We start from the raw sequence: 18297 nt of genomic DNA on the forward strand, positions 1-18297 counted from the left end.
CCCAAAGTTACCCGTGTAGGAAGGGTAGTTAGTTAATGCAGGACAGAAGTGTCCAGATGAACATGTGGTACACACAATGAGCAGTGGTGGCTACGGGGCTCCCTCTAGTCAATACTGTCTGCACTGCCTTTTGCTCCTCACTTCCTACTGTTGATCTTTTTCAGCAGCAGAAATTACAAGGGTGTCCAACAAAGAAAACCAAATCAAGGAAAGTAGATCCCCTCAAAGGCCAGAAGGTCGTTGCCAGATGTGAGGAGAATGGCTTCTATTTTCCAGGTACATTTTTCAGACTCATTTGCTAAGCAACCTGATCCTGGGGAGTAGAGGGCTCAACCCGAAGTTTCCCTAGAACATTGATGTTTCGTGAGCTTGACTAAAGATATTCTGCTTCTCAAGCAAAAACTGGTTCTTTCTCATAGGTGGGGCAAAGGAGTAGTAGAAAATAACATTTCTTTTAATCTCTCATTTGTATAGAGAACACATTTCTGTTACAACTACTATGTTGCATATATGTATAATATTCCGAACATGCCAATCTATATTTATTTATTTTATTTGTGGGGGAGGGGTGGACATATGTGCCATGGCATGTGTGTGTCCGGAAGGAATCAGAGAACAACTTGCCACAGTCGGTTTCCTGTTTCTACCATATGGGTTCTGGGGATCAAACTCAGGTCATTGGGCTTGGTCACAAGCACCTCCCGAGCTTCCTCACCAGCCCTGGAAGTACCCATGTAATATGGTGAACAGACACGTGGATATTCTTGTCTTCAGGGATGCTGTTTCTTACCAAGGGCAAGGGCATCACCAGATAAACAGTAAAAATACTTAACATGGTAGGTATAGTACCATAAGGGGAAAACCAAACCACAAAGAGAACCGTGTCACGGAGAAGGTTGCGATTCTAAATATAGTGCTTACGGAAAGGCTCCTGGGGAGCATGACATGATTAGGACATAGAGAAGGAGGTGCCACCATTAGATTACCTGGGAGAAAGACTCGAGGCTCAAATGCAAGAAACCCATTTCAGGGGAAGCAGACTAGCACACTTGACTGGAGAGATGTTCCTAAGACATCCTGCGAGATGTGATTCCTGAAGGAACCAGCCAGATAAACTCAGCGGGGAATGGAGGTGTGAAAAGGGCTTTGTAGACAGCAGAAATAATACCTAGCAAGAGCTAGGGAGTAAAGATTCTGTGTCTGGAGATAGAAAAGCAACTCTGGTTGGCACCGGGAACACCGGAGAGCAGTGAGAAATAATAAAGCTTTCTTAGTCAGGGTCACTCTTGCTGTGATGAAACACCATGGCCAAAAGCAAGTTGGAGAGGAAAGGGTTTATTTGGCTCACACTTGTATATCACTGTTCATGGCTTAAGGAAGGCAGGACAGAAACTCAAACAGGATAGAAACCTGGAGGTAGGAACTGATGCAGAGGCCACAGAGGAATGCTGCTTACTGGCTTGCTCTTCTTGGCTTGCTCACCCTGCTTTCTTATAGCACCCACACCCACAATGAACTGCTCCCTCCCACATCAACCACTAATGAAGAAAATGCCTGCCTACAAGCTTGCTTACAGCCTGATCCCATGGAGGCATTTTCTCAGTAGAGGTTCCCTCGTCTCAGATAGTTCCTCTAGCTTGTGTCAAGCTGACATAAAACTAGCCGTCACAAAAGCTTTCCAGGTCGGTAAGCCTGGGGTCGCTCACAGCAGGCACTTCTGAGCAGTTTGCACTTTGCTCTCAGGGCATCAGAAAGTTATGTTTAAAGCCAGGAGAGGGGCTGGAGAGACGACCCCGCGACCTGGATGAAAAGACAGGGATATGTGCTCAGGATCGCACTGAGGGTGCCTGCAAGGTGCCCAGCAGAAAACGTTAGAGAAGCCTCTGGAGTCTGGAAAGGGACTCTGGAGGCAGAGAGTCTGGAAACAACCACGTAAGGAGTGCCACTGAAACATGGGAAGGGCGAGCAGGCAAAAGATGACTCTGGAGAAGCCTGGAAGGAAGAGCCAATTAAAATGCAGAAGCCTCACCATTCATCAACAAATGCAATTAGATAATCTCTGTACATCGTGAGAAGTGAATTCGGCAAAGCATTTGGCTACAACTATGGACTAAGATGTCTTCTTTGAAATCCGGAAAATGAACTTGGAGTTTAGTGGACAGAAAGATATAGAACTAGGCTCTGAAATAGCTCACAGGCCGAAGCATGAAAGTGCTGTGCCGGATCAGTGGTAGGGTGGGGATGGGAAGCTCCCCTTGCTTGAGGTTGGGGGGTGGTCACAGGAGGCCCCTTCTGGGGAGGCATCTTGACTTTCTCAAGGTAAGCCATGGAGAGGATCCTAAGTGAATCTGCAGTTTAAGTGGAATGTACAATGGGTGTACAATGTACAATGGGCATTCCAGATGGGTGGCTTATAGAGTAGGGTTTGATTGCTGGCTAGGACTCTAGGAAAATGAAGAATGGCTCAGACTTCCCCAGCATCACTGCTGTGTGTGTCCAGGCTGGGGGAACAGAGAGACAGGGTTAACGTCATAGCCACCTAAAGTCCCTGAGACCATATGGCAATTTGTTCTTAAACGTGCCATCGGAGCCAGTAAGCGTCCTCATAACTGCGTGTGAGCTGCCTGAGAGAAACATTTAAATTTGTTGCAGCTGTGATTGAATTCAAATATGTTGATGTGGAGGAAGTAAACATTTGAATTTAGTCACAGAACCAGTCATTTTGATCTGTGGCTTGTCAGTAAACATTAACGCCACCAAATTCAGTGTCAGTCTGTGGGGCCGGTTGGTGGGTAAAGCACGTGCTGTACAAGCATGGGGACCTGACTTGAGGTCCCCGGAACTGCCACTAAGTCAGGCGCAACAGTGCCCATCTGGAATGCCGGCACTCCCACAGGGAGATAGGAGACAGAGGGGAAGTTCATGGCGCAGCTCCCCTGGCGTGGATGGTGGTGAACAAGAGGCTCTCCAACAGGGGATAAAGGGTGCACATTGTTAGCGTTTGGAGTTGAGGTCACAGCCTGCTGGATGAACTCACAAGTGTAGGTAGTGTGCTGAACAAGTGGCAAGGGTTTGCTAACAGCCCGCTCTGTCCTGGGAGAGGAGTTTGCAAGGGATAAGGAGAGGAGCAGCTCCTGAGGGTGCCCTCAGACCTCTCCACATGTGTGCGCCGGCATTCACCCACACAAACAAGTGCACTGCGCAGGAGAGTTGGAGATCACGGACTTTGTGCCTTTCCACCCTTCAAAGTCAATGGATCTTTTTAAAATTGGAGAGCCTGTAACTTTCCCTCCAGAGTCTGTTTTTCTTAAAAAAAAAAACAAAAACAAAAAACAGTAGAAAAGTTATAAGGAAAATGGAGAATTCTTAAATTCACTCTACCCAGATTTGCTAATTTTTAACATTTTGTCACATTTTATAATGTGAGTCTTTTACTTTTTCACATTTTCACTTTCCTTTCCTACACACAGACATGCACAGACACACACTCAGACACACATACAGAGAGACACACACTCAGACACACATACAGAGACAGACATACAGAGACACGCACACAGAGACACACACACAGAGACACACACAAACACATACACACAGACACACACGCACAGACACACATACAGAGACACACATATACAGAATACACAGACACACACATAGAGACACACATACAGAGAGAGATACACAGACACACACATAGAGACATACACACACAGACAGATACACACACACACAGACACACACACACAGACACACACACAGACACATATACATACACAGACAGACAGACACACACCCCTTTTCTAAACTGTTAGAAGTTAGACAGCACTCATCACAACTCTACTTGAAACGTCAGGCACTCACCTAGTAGAACCACCATGAGCATGGCCTTCAGGGACGCTGACATCACCGTACACCTTCATGTGCTTCTGCCTTTGTCACTTGCCAGCCAGTGCCTTCCACTTTTTCTTTAGTGCAGATCCTAATCCAGAGCCACATGTTACATTTGGCTAACATGACCCCTTAGTGATTTCTTTTTTTAAATAGGGTCTCACTATGTAGTTTTGGCTGGCTTAGAACTTGCTTTGTAGACCAGACTGAGCTCAAACTCACAGAGATCTGCCTGCCTCTGTCTCTGAGTGCTGGGATTAAAGGTATGTACAGCCACCACACAACACTCCTAAGTCTAGAATTTTGTTTTAACCTTTTCTGTAAACGTTCATGATGCTAACGTTAAAAGCAAGGGCAATTGAAGGATGGCCTTACTCAGTCTGATTTAGCTCACAGTCAATATGTGCATTCTTTCCTACCAGACAACCTGGGTGATATCACTCAGGTGCCATTCTGTCCAGAGGCACATGATGTCCATCTGTCCTCTAAGTGGTAGTAATTTGGACCATATGGTTGGTATGAGTTTGCAATATCTCTTTTTTTTTTAAAAAAAAAAAGGGGGGCAAATTGGTTTTAATAGACAACTTATTGGTGACTCTTTCTGGTGGCTGTTGTTCTAAACCTCCTAATCTTTCCTCAAGCAAAGGTCTGATTGAAATTCTGTTAGCAGCAGGCAGCATTGCAGTAGTGAGCTGGGTGCCCATTGCCTGAAGACGGATCTACACTGGTGCACACTTAGCCTGGCTGGGGTGCACTGGTTTAAACAGACATGTAGGGTGCGCTGACCTAAACAGGCATGTGCCGTGACTGAGCACAGACCACAGGGTGGAGCAGACCGGCTGCCGTCATCTCATCGGGTGTTGTTTCTCTTGATTCCTCCAGGGGTCGTGAAGAAATGTTTGAGCCCCACCCATGCACTGGTAGACTTCAGGTACGGAGAAACCAAGGCGGTGCCCATCTCCTTCATCACACCTGTTGGGGGCGCTATGCCCTGCCCGCAACTGCAGGTACCTACTCTCTGGTTCCTTCTGGGACCCTTTTATACACGTGGCTCTCAAGCTGTAGGTCACAGCCCCACAAGGGTTGCCAAAGACCCATCGGAAAACCCAGATATTTAGATTATTTTATTTATATTATGATGCATAACAGTAGCAAAAGTACAGTTATGAAGTAACAATGAAAATAATTTTATAGTTGGGGGTCACCACAGCATGAGTAATTATATATTAAATGATCACAGAATTAGGAAGGTTGAGAACCACTGCTTTATTCTGTCCACAGCGTTTTGGATTACAGAGGATAACAGAGGTCCCTATGGCCCTCTTGGGCTCCTGTAGGGAGCTTGTGATTGGGCAGGAAGAGCAGTATCCAGTTTCTTTCCCCATCACTTGGCAATTTCTCTGTCACTGATTGCCAGGTTCCTCTTAATGTAGCTGGCCACTGTGTATAGTGGCTTATATATCTTGTGATACTTGTCACAAGGGGGCAGGAAATTGTGTGGCTCCTAGTGCTCCTGAAGCTTTCTCTGCAGAAGACTGCATTTTCTTACATGTACTAAAGACAGAGCGAGGGATTTCTGTGACCCTGCAGTCAGCCGCCGCCAACCTGTGATGTCATAATGCAGTTCCCCCAAGTGTGTGTTCCACAAATGAGACAGACGAATATGCTCTCATCTGATTGTAAATGAACAAGCACTATACCGTGTCTGGGTCATCCACCAGCCACTGTCTTGACACCAAGATGGGGCAGAGGGCCAGGCAAAAAGGAAAGCCTTTCAAAGCCTCAGGGCTGCTGTTCCTTACATGAGCCCGTTTGCAGAGCCATCTATACCTCTGGGTGACCTTTCCCATGAACTCCACGTCTGTGCTGGGACTAATGGTCACCAAACCCACTCTTTCCTTTTGTCTGGGGAACAGCCCTTCTAACACTGAGGACACGCCCACCATTTCTTTATATCAAACCCCCTAGATGCTCCTTCAGCCCCAGTCATTGTTTGTACCAATTTCTTTAAGTTTCAGAACCCTAACCAGCTTGCTGACTGTCCCAGGACCCTTGTCAATTGCCAAACTCCTACCAAAGCTGGGTTTTTCAAAATTGTAGGTGTAGCCCAACAAACTCAGAGAATTCTGGATCTCTTTCTTATCTGATTTTTTTAAAGCTCTATATCAGAATTTTATCACCAGTACCTGCCAGTAATCAGGAGTTATTGTGAAACAAGCTTATATTAAATTATGTATGAGCTCTGTAAATAAATTATTTGCTGTGAAACGTGATTTCTGCTACAGGTTGGAGATTATGTGTTTGCCAAAATCAAGACAAGCAAAGGATTTGACTTCTATGTCCCCGCCATTGTCATAGCACTTCCAAATCGGGATGTGGCTTCAGAGAAATTCTACACAGTTTTGAAATGTAACAACCGCAGAGTAAGTGTCCACCCAGACAAATGCCTTCTCGCTAGGCCGAGGATGGGTGGGAGCTGAGGGAACACAGTGTCTACTCCCCTACCCACGCATCCCTGTGGTCTGGACCCTGTTCCTGCTGAGAGCACTGTGCTCTTCTTGCTTCTATATGGGAGAGTCATTTGTTTTTCCTTCTCAAACTGCAATTGACAGCTAAACAGGTTTACTCTGATTGTTCTCGTTCTTTCATTCTCTCTCTCTCTCTCTCTCTCTCTCTCTCTCTCTCTCTGTGTGTGTGTGTGTGTGTGTGTGTGTGTGTGTGTGTGTGTCTCATGGAATATATGTATCTGTATGCATGGTCAGATTGTGGAAGCCAAGGGTTACCATCAAGTATATTCCTCCATCACCCTCCACTTTATTTACTGTTGCTAAATCTGGTACTCGCCCATTCAGCCAGTCTAGCTAGCCAGTGATCCTGTTTCTGCCCTTGATGTACTGGGATCAGAGATGGGCTGCCATGCCTATGCAGCTTTTACATGGTTTCTAGGGATCCAAATTCTGCTCCTGTTTGCATGACAATCTGTTTACCCTCTTAGTTACCACCCCAGCCTCAGTACCACTCTGTGTGTGTGTGTGTGTGTGTGTGTGTGTGTGTGTGTGTGTGTGACCTCTTGTTCTTGCCTGTGCTCCTCTGGAAGCGCTGTAAATACAGGCATCTCCTGGGCCTTTCTCAGCCTTGTCTTCCTCTGCCACCCCATGATCTGCCTGTTGGATGAGCATCCCCAGCGCACAGTGCTGCTTGAGAAAATCTACAGGGGCAAAAGAAAGTCAGGGGCATGAGAAGTGATGTCCTGAGGCATGGCTCCGGGACAGGGAGAGATGCACAGCAGATGGTCTGGGGTCCCTCAAGAAAGGCCTCAGATTCCAGAGAGTTGACTCTCAGGGCAGGAAGTCCCTAGGGGGCCAGAATACTGTAGTCAGGGGAAAGGACATCGAAGATTCTCATAAAGATTCTGGGAAACCTCACAAGGGAAAACAGGGTTTTCAGCAACAGGGTCATGGTCACAGCTATCTAAAACCAAGATACCCGAGGTTGCAAACCAAGATAAAAAGGTGCATGCGTGTGTGTACATGTGTGACTGACCTGGGTAGACTTGGCAGGTGACGTAGAATTTAGATGAATGACTGAGGACTTAACAATGACTTACTCGGCAAAGAATTATAAAGCAATGTGAATTTAGCCTGCTCTCTTGCGTGGCACCCCAATGGGATAATGATTACTGGCGCTGTCAATGACTTGAGCTGGAATAAACTTGTTCATGACTTGGGGGCTTCTTGGGTTCAATGGCTTTTTTTTTTTTTTTTTTGGTGTGATTACAGGAATTTTGCCCTCGGAGTGCACTTATAAAGATCAGCCAAAACAAGTATGCTGTCTCTTGCTCTCACATAAATTCGTCCCAGGTTGAGAAGGCTCAAGCAGTGTGAGTACACCCAGCTTCCTACTGAGAAGCTTTTTTGCACCCCGATTAACCTCTCTGTCGATGCAATAATCCAAATCAGACCAAATCAAACCAAATTAGGGAAAGCCCAGGTTTAATGGATACCAGCACTCTGGGGTAGCCTTTCAGCACCTCAGAGAGGAGATGGGGAAGAAAGACCAGAAAACCACATGTTTGTTTTCGGGGGTGGAGGGCAGTTTAAATACCCTATGGGAGTGGTCTTGAGCATCTTTAGGGATGGGTCATTATTTGGTGGGCTTTCTTGAAGGTGGAGTCTGGACTGAGGCAACTCCCAGGGGAGCGGGCTTGGGCTGGAACTTCCTCCCAAACATTCCAGACTCTTTGGGTATATGAATGCCAGGAGCTGGGGTGACGTTTCCACCCAAATGCCCACCTCTTAAATATCAGCTTAAATCTTTGCACCTTTATTCTGTTGCTGAGATCTACACCTTCTGAGTACAGGTAGAGACGGAAGCCTCGGTTCTGTGAGCATTAGCCAATCCGTCTCCTTCCATTGAGCTGCTGTTTGTCACTCCATCTGGCTCTAATCTCAGAGCCAACATTGTTTTCACTGGCCCTTCATAAACACATTCAACCCTGCCATGAAAAAGAGGTGATTACGCCACTTTGTATGTAAGAATTCAAGGCCTTCTATTTAAACCTCACTTGGGAACTGTCGCCTAACTGTCCCTTCCATATAGGTGCATTTAGTAGGGAGAAGTGAGGTACTGAAGCGGCTTACCAGAGGAGTATGTTGGGGTGATTTGGGGTTCCCAGGGCCTACACTGGGGTGAACAAATCTCCACCTGAAGCAGTAGAATTACTGAGAGATGTGCAGGCAGACTGGCCCAGTGTCGACAGGAAAAGACTTGAGGCCTGAAGAGCAGGTAAAACCCATGTCCATGCGGCCAGCAAGAGCAAGGGTGAAGTCACAGCTTGGAGTTAAAGGCACCTAAAGAAGTAAATGTGGGTTTTGAGCAAGGGCTGTAGTAGGGGATTCAGGAAGCACCTTCCACTTTCATAGAGTGAATGTGTTGTTTTGGAGAGTGAACCTTTTATTTTATTTTGGGGGTAGCCTTTAGCCTTCATTCACCTTCATTACAGAAACAAAACATCTTGTATCCCCCAGTTTGGGGCATGTGGGACTCTTAACCTTTCTCTGTGATGTCAAAGAACATTAGTGTGTCTCATGTAATTGAAAGCTGGTCTTCCCACCCGCTCTGGAAGCCCATTCCTCCATGTCCTGGGTCCTGACACTGAGGGTGACCATTGTGTTCCACCATCCTCTTTCCTTAGCTTCCCCCACTCAGAGGGAAAACAAGTTTCCCCTGCATTCGCCCACAGAGTGTCCAACTATGTGCCTGTACACATATCCCTCCCCCCATCTCTCACCGCTCTCTCACCGCTCCCTCCTCCTGGAGCTGTAGTGTGATTAACTCACACTTCCCTTCTCTGTCAGTCTCTTCTGTAGAGTTGGAGAACCTTGACTCCATTTAGCTCCCTCCCTGAATGTTGATATCAGTTTTCCCCATACCCCTTACCAGAAAGGGATTTCAGGCCAGCTGAGACCCCAGACCTGTCCCAGGCCTCAGGCATTGCCCACCCTGGCCATGCTTACTCTTGGGATTGCCCTTGACGCATGAACCTGCCCTCTCAGGCCTGCTATGGCTCTGTAGGTTTCCTCTCTGCCTGATTTTACTCACACCATTGCTTCCATGGTGCCACTCACACCAAGAACCCTGTGTCTCTTTCTCTAACCCAGTCTTTGGCTCTGCTTAGGAATGGACCTCCAGCGAGCCCTTATGAAAGCTGCCCACGTGTAAGCAATGGGCAGCTGTAGTAAATAGCTACAATGGAGAGGAAACTTTAGAAACAGTCTTAGCTCCATATCCTGCCCCACCTATGGACCAGAGGTCTAAGATAGGACTGTCTGTGGCTATGCTTGTCACAGTGTAGGTATTCTACGCCATGGAAATTGCACTATTCCCAAATGCCCACTGGTGTGTGTGTGTGTGTGTGTGTGTCTGTGTGTGTGTGTGTGTGTGTGTAGGTGTCCATGTGTGTGCATATGGAGGCCACCAGAGCATGTTGGGTGTCTTCCTCTATCACTTTTCCACTTTGTCTTTAAAGACAAGTTCTCTCACTGGCTGACTAGTGAGCTCCCAGAATTCCCCCAGTCTCCACCCCCCAACACTAGGGTTGCAGGTATGTGTAGCTATGTCCAACTTCTATGTAGTTGCCAGGAACTTGAACTTGTCTGCTTGCTTTCGCAATAAAACCATTTCGCTAGCTTCCCCCTGACTCTTTGCACCTGCCATCATTCCAACTCAATGCATACAGACCGAGCTTGTACCTCAAGCCTGCGACTCCCAACCCTGGGCTCCTTGTCTGGGTTCCTCTTCTTCCCAGGAGTCATGGAATTGTGCAAGCGGGCATCTGCTAGTCAGTTACCCATCCCATCTGTCTCCATGTTATTGCAATCCAGGCTTGGAGATAGTTTGCAGCTCTGTGGAGGCTCAGTGCTTTAGGCAGGAGCACCGAGTTGCTCCCATCTAGGCCTGCCAACCCAGGCAATGCAAATGGTTCTTGTACTGTCTCCCTCACTTAAAAACCCTCAGACCTCACCACCATCTGGGTTCCTCTTTCCTGTCTTACCCTCTCCTATGTGTGGTGTAGCCTGTCTCCCAGCCCTCCAGGGCATACTAACTGCTTCCCAACGCCATGCTTTCTCAGGTCTCCGTGCTTTGCATAAACTGTGTGCTACAGTCTTAGAACACTATTCCTTAGCCACCTGAGAAATCCTAATATCGGACACCAGCATCCCCACTACCATGAAATGTCCTGGTACCTAGCTAGCTTCTCCAATGTACTAAAGTGGTCCCACCACATCTTCTATAGGTTTTCATGATAGAAAATGTCCCTAGTGCTAGACTGTCTCAGTCCACTTTCTGTTGCTATAACAAAATGCCTAAGGCTAAAGAACTTTTCAAAGAAGAAGAAGAAAAAAAGATGTTTATAGTTCAGTTTTGAAGGCTGGAAGTCCAAGGTCAGGTGACTCCATCCACTTGGCCTCTGGTAAGGGCCTTTCTGGTCTTGTTAGGACATAGTGGATAGTGTCCTGAGAGTAAAGGGTAGTAACACAGAGAGACAAGGAAACTAGAGACTATGGAGGGGTTTGACTTATTCTTGTATGTCAACTTGCTCACTTCAGGAGACCCCAGTAATCTCTTAAAGGGGCCAAGTCCCCAGTAACCTAATTGTCTCCTACTGGGACTCACCTTTTAAAGGACCCATCATCACCTCTCCATATGGCTATACTAAAGATCAACCCTACATACAGCATATGAACCTTTGGAGAGAAACATTTTTTAAATTCTAGCCCATGATAAAGGAATATGAATAATTAGTCTAGGTATTGACTATTTTCACTGAACTCGGCATTATCGTTAATCATTTTTTAATTAAAATCCATTCCTTTCTGTATGAAGGAAAAACCGTTGTGTCTCACATTCCCTGGGCCTTATTTACATCTCTCAGCTGCTAATTATCCACTCTCACCTCGAGGGCTTCACACAGGAGATATGTTCATTGACTCTCTAATTTCCTTTCTCCTTTTTTTCACTCTCAGTGCCTTCCTCGGAGCAACAAACCGTGTTTAATTTTCCCAAGCAGGAGCCATCTTCAACCTGCTAATTCCAGAGCTTAATGAGTCTCTGCTTCCATAACCAGGGCTGAATACAAGAGTGCAGTATAGCTGTTTTCTAGTCTCTGCCTTCTTTGAGGTCTTCCCCTGGTACTTAATTCCCACTTGCCTCCTGTGCCACCATCACCTTGTGGATGCCTATGTGAGTCCTCCGGCCTGTATGCCAAGGAGGCCATTATGGAGAATCCTGATCCTCGTGTGTATGTGTCGTTAAAGAAATGTACCCCAGGTCATGATTCTGACGGACTTTCTTTTCAGGTATTGACTCAGTTGTGCCTATCAATCCAGGGATGATCAGCCAGGGCGTGTCACCTCCAGTCACCTGGGTAGACCAGCATGAGCAACATGCTGGTGCCTGTCATCTCACCTTCTCTTCGTCCTTCTGGGGGCCTTCAGCTGTGACTAACAGAGTGCTCCCTGCAGATAGATCCCTCTCCTGGTACCCAGTGGAGAGTGTAACCAGTGAAAGATGTGGTGGAAACTGGTCAGAGGGATACTGAGATCAAAAGGGACCAACTAGAGTCTGTGCAGTCTTCTGTTTTCAACCAGTCTGGTCGCCTCTTTTAGGGTCCTGTTCCCTTCTATCAGAGGTCCGTGGCCTCTGCTGCAGGGGAAGGGGGCATCTGGTGGGTTTGATGCTCTGGCTTCCGGATTTCTCCCCTGAGGAAAATCCCCTCAGCCAGGTGTCACTTAGCTAGCTCCAGACCTGGGCGTCTGGCAGGTCTGAGCAGAGTCCACACACCTGGTGCCCCGTAGCTGGCTGCAAACCCCTCCAGCAGAGCTGGCGTCTACCTGCCCACTCGACAGAGCCAGGCCTGGGCAAGTCAGCCCTCTAGAAAGATGTTCTCTTAAGAGGCTTTATGATTTCCCAGTTATAATAACAACAATAGCAACAGTAGTGACAGTATTCCAAATGTGATTGTGGGAAAACCAAGTGGGACTAACCCATTTTCTTTGGGCTCCAGAAAAATCCATGGGATGGGAATTAAAAATCAGGCACCTGAGGGGAAGGGCTCGTCTTCCCTTGCTGCTCAATTGGCGCTGTGGGGTCTTGGGGACCCTCTTGTGTGTGAGACGGCCGAAAGGAAGACTTTCCCAGGCCTTGGAGGTGGTCGTTTGAGTCTGTGGTCAGCTCACTATTCCCTGTTGCACAGAACATTAGCATCCCATTGTCTCTCCTCTGAGCAGCCTGGTGACTTCCCATGGCTTTAGGCATATATTTCCGTGGGAGGGCCGATTCCCAAGCGACTTAGCCTCCTTCCTGGACAGTGCGGAAGAGCCTCACACTGCCTTCCCACAGCGGTGGAATGAGCTCATTGGAGAAACATCAAAGCCCAGAGCTGCTTCTGGCATTGTGTGAACACATCACTTCCCTTGCTCTGACGTAGTCGCTCCTGACAGAGCTTCCCTGGGAGCTAGCTGGGCGTCTCGTTATCCCTTCATCCCTGCAGTCAGATGAGAGCAAAAACTGTGTATATACATCTGCCTGTGCATATCCTATGCTGTCCGTAAGTACAAAGGCCATTTCCTACTTTCGAGAGAATGCTAGGGTGTCTTCAAGAATCAGAGACTTTCAGACCAATGGTATCAGCCTCTTGATCTTCTCCTTCAGTTGTCAATTCAGAGGCCTTCTGATCCCATGAGATATCTGTCTGGTGCCTATTCCTAAGCAAAAGAGACAATGTAGAAAAGAGGCCTCTGGGAGCCAGCAAGAGAGCCAGGGTATTGACAAATCTTGATCAACTGAATAGGTGGATTTTGAACCCAGAAAAAAATGTGTCATGGTTTCTCAACACTTTCTCCCTAGAAATGAGTCCTGAACCAGTTAAGACACGATGCCTGGCTCCTCATTCTATCCCACTATGTGTATCTGATCCTGTTTATCGAATTGCAATTTGTATTATTGTATATTGCATATTATCCCTAATCCCCAAATCTGAAATCCAACATGTTCACTGTCTTAGGGTTTTATTGCTGTGAAGAGAAACCATGACCAAGAAAGCTCTTATAAAGGAAAGCATTTCACTGGGACTGGTTGACAGTTCAGAGGTCTAGTCCGTTGTCATCACGGTGGGACGACAGCGGGGCTAGAGAGGTAGCTGAGTGTTCTGGATCAGCAGGCAGCAGGAAGTGAACGCTACACTGGACCTGGCTTGAGCATTTTAGACTTCAAAGCCCCCTTGTGACTCACGTCCTTCAACAACACCGCACCTATCAATAGTGCCAGGTCCTGTGAGCCTGTGGGGTGCTTTCCGTTCAGACTACCACACTCAGAAAATTGATTTTTTTTTTTAAAGAACAAACACGATACCATGAGTGAAAAGCCTCACACCTGGTTCAGGTGTCAGGCGGCAACCACAGTTCAGAGCCAGCAAAGGTATAGTATGCATCCGCTTACACAAGATGCATAGGGGTGTGTGGGAAACAGAACTGAACTCCATGTTACGACTCGGGACTCGGGTTCCATCTGCAAGGTGTCTCATGTATGCAAAGAATCCAAAACCTGGAACACTTCTGGTCCCAAATATTTTGGATAAGGGACATTTAACCCTGTATTCAATCAAATCTATAACCTAAAACACTTAGTGCATTACCTAGTTTAATGCTTCTTTAGTGTGAGATTGGACTAAAGAAAGTCATTGAGTGGATCACATCCAGTCATGGTTATGGCTTATATCCATAGGGTCATGGCAGCCCTTTCTGCCTCCATAGTGGCTGTGGCCAAGAAACAGTGTAAGATGTAGGGGGAGGGCAGGAATAGGAGCTTGCATATCAGCCTACTGTGGAGGATCACCCTTGTAGATTGTAAGCCAATCTCCAGTTGATGATCTTCTGGCCTCCTTGGGAAGTGCACACACATGGTGCATTTAAATTCATGCAGGCAAAGCACTCATAAAATAAAAATAAGCAAATATTTTTAAAAAGTTTTCTCCTGGTCAGACCTTCTTGTTCTAGCCTTGACTACTGGTCTTATTTAGTTCTTGTTCCAAAAGTAATGCACAGCTAATATTACTTATAAATTAAAAGCAACTGGAAAACATTTTTTTTAAATTCACAACCTAACATGTCAAAAATAAGCACTGTGTTTTGGTGTGCACTCCTCTAGATTTTTTCATCTGCTGTGTTGATTCATGTTTTTCTTCAAAGCCAAAAGCGCTATTGTTTTTACTTATCATGTGTAACAGTTGCAAAACATTTTAAATGTAGGAAACATGGGGTTGGAGAGATGGCTCAGTGGTTGGAAGCACTAGCTGCTCTTTCAGAGGACCCAGGTTCCATTCCAAGGGCCCACATGGAAGCTCATCACTGTTCATATCTCTAGTCCCAAGGGATCTGACCCCCTCCTCTGCCCTCCACAGTCACCAGGCACATATGTGGTACACAGACATACAAATATCCATGCACATTAAATAAATAAATAAATGTAATTTCTTAAATGTAAAAAGGTGAATAACATATCAATTCTATTGGAATTCATTTCCCAGAGGCAACTGTTTCTAGTTTGCTTCAAGGTGTCTAGTCTTCTTTGCCTATTCACAACTCTAATAACAAAAATGAAAACATAAATATTCTCATTTGTAACTCTTTTCCCACTTACTAATATATTTATTACCTCTTTCCATAACAGTAGCCCCTGCTATTTCATTATTGCCTGCCTGAAATTACATTACGAGGTGACCTATAACTCATTCATAGGACTAAACCTTGTAAAAGCTATACATGTATTGCTCCTTGGCTCCCCCTCTTCCCCAGCTCCTGCAGACAGGTAGACAGATCTCTGCTTATGCTTTGAGTGCTTTTAACACATCTGGAAAACCTCTGCTACCCTTTACTTGGTGCTTGTCTTCCTAAGAAGCCATCTGTTATAAAACAAACTGATTCTAATGGATGGCCAGTGGAGAAAAACAAAATAGAACCAACTTAGCTTCAAGGGAAGCGGCAGCGTGAGCAACAGTGGACCTGGAGTAGGAGAGCTCAGATTTCACAGGCAGGTGTTCTTGGTGCAGTCTGGAGGTGTGGTCTCCATATCTCTAGGCAGGTGTTCTCCCAGAGAGCTGCATCTACACAAGCACAGACTTCACATGTGGGGGATCCAGGAAAACCTTTTTATTCTGTGTACTGCTACTGCTAGGGCCAATTTTTGTTTTTTGGTTTCTTTTTTTTTTGCCTCTCTCGGGAATTCCCTTCTAAGTCTTGTGCTAGTCTTTGAAAAATAACCACATGTGATACAATCTTGATCCATTACAGAGAGTAATTTGAATAATGGGATTTTCTGTTTGAAAATAACTAAGGGCCTTTTCTCAGCTCATATTTTTCTCTGACATTTTTTCCAGAAGAATTGGAAACAGTAATGATTCGAAGTTTTTCAGGGCAAAACCAAAACCCAAATGTTTCTGAGTGGAGGCAAGGGTGGTCAAGATGAGCCGTGTAGAAATGTGAAACAAAGCAGGGTTTAAACCCAGGTATTTAGTGCTCTTAACACAGTCCGGAGGTCTGAAAAAAGTGAAATTGACGAATCAGTGGGCCACGATGAGTGGGCTAGAATGAAGTCATGGTGTTCCCAAGATGCTTTCTCGGAAGAAAAGCCAGCATTCCTTGATAAACAAGCTTCGTCCGGTGCATTTTCTAAATAAGTCTCTATCTATGACATCATAGGCAGACCTGTGCTTTTCCTATTAAATGTAATAAAAAGTCTCAGCGCTGCTGGCATTTGGGGTTTCTGATGTTGCATTGAGCTACGTAGTTTGAGAAATCTCAGCAGTGATAGACCTGGGCTGGCACATCTATGGTGGCAAGTGGGCAGTGCTAAAGTGTGCGCTAGGGGCATCTGAGCTTGAGTTTGCTGTTTCTTCACTGACTGGGTAGGGACTGGGTACATGTGGTTATGTTTTCCCTGTTGTGTGGGACTCCTACTTATGGGCATGAACTGAATGGAGTTTAAGTCTAAAGTATCCAACACCTAGGGCAGCGGGCAAGGCTTAGAGACTTGCACAGGCATGAGCTGGAGATCTCGGCAGACACACTGTAGCAGTCAAGCCCAGGGTGTCTAAAATAAGCCTCAAGCTCTGCTCTCTCTCTCTCTCTCTCTCTCTCTCTCTCTCTCTCTCTCTCTCTCTAGGAAAGAAGTAGAGGCAAGCAAACCTTCCCAACTCTGGACAGTGATTGAAGAAGACACTGGAAAATTGAAACTATCGAGACAAGAGAACCTTAAAAAAAAGAAAAAGAAGCCCACCAAGAGGTCGCCTCTCAGGGAGATGATGTCCTCGGATTCAGATGGCTCGTCCCATGGCACCAGGTCCCCAGAGTCTAACCCCAAAACCTTTCATAAGCCCAGGGTGGGGGATTGGGAGGCACCCTGAACCTATAGGACACTTTGAAACCTCTTTCAAGAATAATATATGTGGGATCATTCCCCAGTTTCCGGGCCAGCGTAGGTCCCGGCCCAACAAAGCAGCCCCCATTCCCCCAAGTCATGCTGACATCCACTTTCCCAGAGAAGGTTCTCCACTCGAGGCCTAGGACACTGCCCACCTCGCCTTCGCTGCTCCACCAGCACCAGAAGCAGTCCTGCTCTGACAGATTCCAGCCATCCACAGCGCAAGGGGCTGAGGACCCATCGCTGAGGAACCCTAAGGCGTACACCCTAGTGGCAGCTAACTTTAAGCAAGCCACTGTTCCTCCAGGGCTGCTCAGATCCTAGCCTCTGGACCCTGTGGAGCAAGCCTCTCTTCTGAGGTAAGGCTTCCCTTCATTCCGATCAACGCCTTCCCTGTTGATGAGAACCAGCCAGAACCTGCTATTTGAGCTTAGGGATTTTTCTGGCCATCCCGTATCCCGCTTTTTCCCCAACACCACAAATTGTTCTCAGTCTTTTGATACACTCTGTCTACGTAGCAGCACTAGCTTGATGAGCTACTATCAGAATGTTCTCAGGGGTTTGGGGGAGTCCGTTTAGTTAGGCCCCACACCTACAATCTTGTTTTAAATTGGTTCTTCCTTGTGAGTTAAGAATGTTGTCACATAACATGAAGACTGAAATTAAGACCTGGTTGGTAGCTTGCCTGGGATCTGTAAGCCTGAGCAGTCTCTGTGTTACTGTTTTCTGAACATTTCTGTTGAGCCCTTCCTAATTGGTTGTGTCTGTAGTCTGTTGTAGGTACCTCTATTGAGTACAGAAGCTGAATAAAATCTTACATTGGAAACATTGCTCTGGCTGCTCCTTTGCTACTGTATTCTTTGAATGTTTAGTGCTAATGCAAAAGCATTCAGCTCTGCTCACTAACTTCAGGGCTGAAATAGCTCTCTCGAAGTCTCCTTCCTCCAGGCGGTGACAGTCCTCGGACTGTGAAAAACAAACAAGCAAACAAAATCCAGCACAGGTTATTAATAAGAAACAGGTTATTAATAAGAAAACAGGTTATTAATAAGAAACAGGTTATTAATAAGAAAAGAGAGAAAGAGTTCTGATATTCAGAGAGTAGACAAGCTAGTTAAACATGGTGTTCACATTCCTGAAAGCTAAAGTTGGAGAAATGAGAGGAGGCACCCACTTCTAAAATCATGGGAGAATGAGAAACATGAGCTCCGGCTTAAGCTGAATCCCATCAGAAAATGAGGATGGCGCTGAAGGCTGAAATGTGAGCAGAACGTGGGAAGCAGGCAGGGGAGCCTGTGGGAGGCCTGTTGCGCCTCCCCACCTTAGCCCCAAAGACAAAACTCAAGCCCTTGTTGGCAGGGTAGCCCCGAAGCAGCTTTCTTCTTCAGTCCTGAGAGAAAAGCCTGAGGAAGGGTGGTAGGTCCC

At 46.4% G+C, this 18297-nt stretch overlaps 1 protein-coding gene across 8 annotated transcripts in view; it reads left to right on the forward strand.

Moving 5' to 3' along the window:
- Positions 1-17702, forward strand: part of Vwa3b (von Willebrand factor A domain containing 3B) — a 189668-nt gene extending 171966 nt beyond the window's left edge. For 5 of the 8 annotated variants that reach the window (XM_087898072.1, XM_087898074.1, XM_087898071.1 and 2 more), the window contains 6 exons: positions 165-276; positions 4777-4901; positions 6180-6317; positions 7674-7774; positions 16615-16791; positions 16996-17702. In XM_087898072.1, coding sequence (XP_087754198.1) covers positions 165-276; positions 4777-4901; positions 6180-6317; positions 7674-7774; positions 16615-16791; positions 16996-17119 — 777 coding nt within the window. In that variant the 3' untranslated portion in view covers positions 17120-17702. Of the gene's footprint in view, positions 1-164; positions 277-4776; positions 4902-6179; positions 6318-7673; positions 7775-16614; positions 16792-16990 lie in introns of all 8 variants that reach the window. The other 3 variants (XR_015735457.1, XM_087898069.1, XM_087898073.1) reach the window with 3 other exon arrangements.
- Positions 17703-18297: the final 595 nt, after the last annotated feature.

This window comes from Myodes glareolus, chromosome 18 (genome assembly GCF_982192425.1).
Source record: "Myodes glareolus chromosome 18, mMyoGla1.1, whole genome shotgun sequence".
NCBI lineage: Eukaryota > Metazoa > Chordata > Mammalia > Rodentia > Cricetidae > Myodes > Myodes glareolus.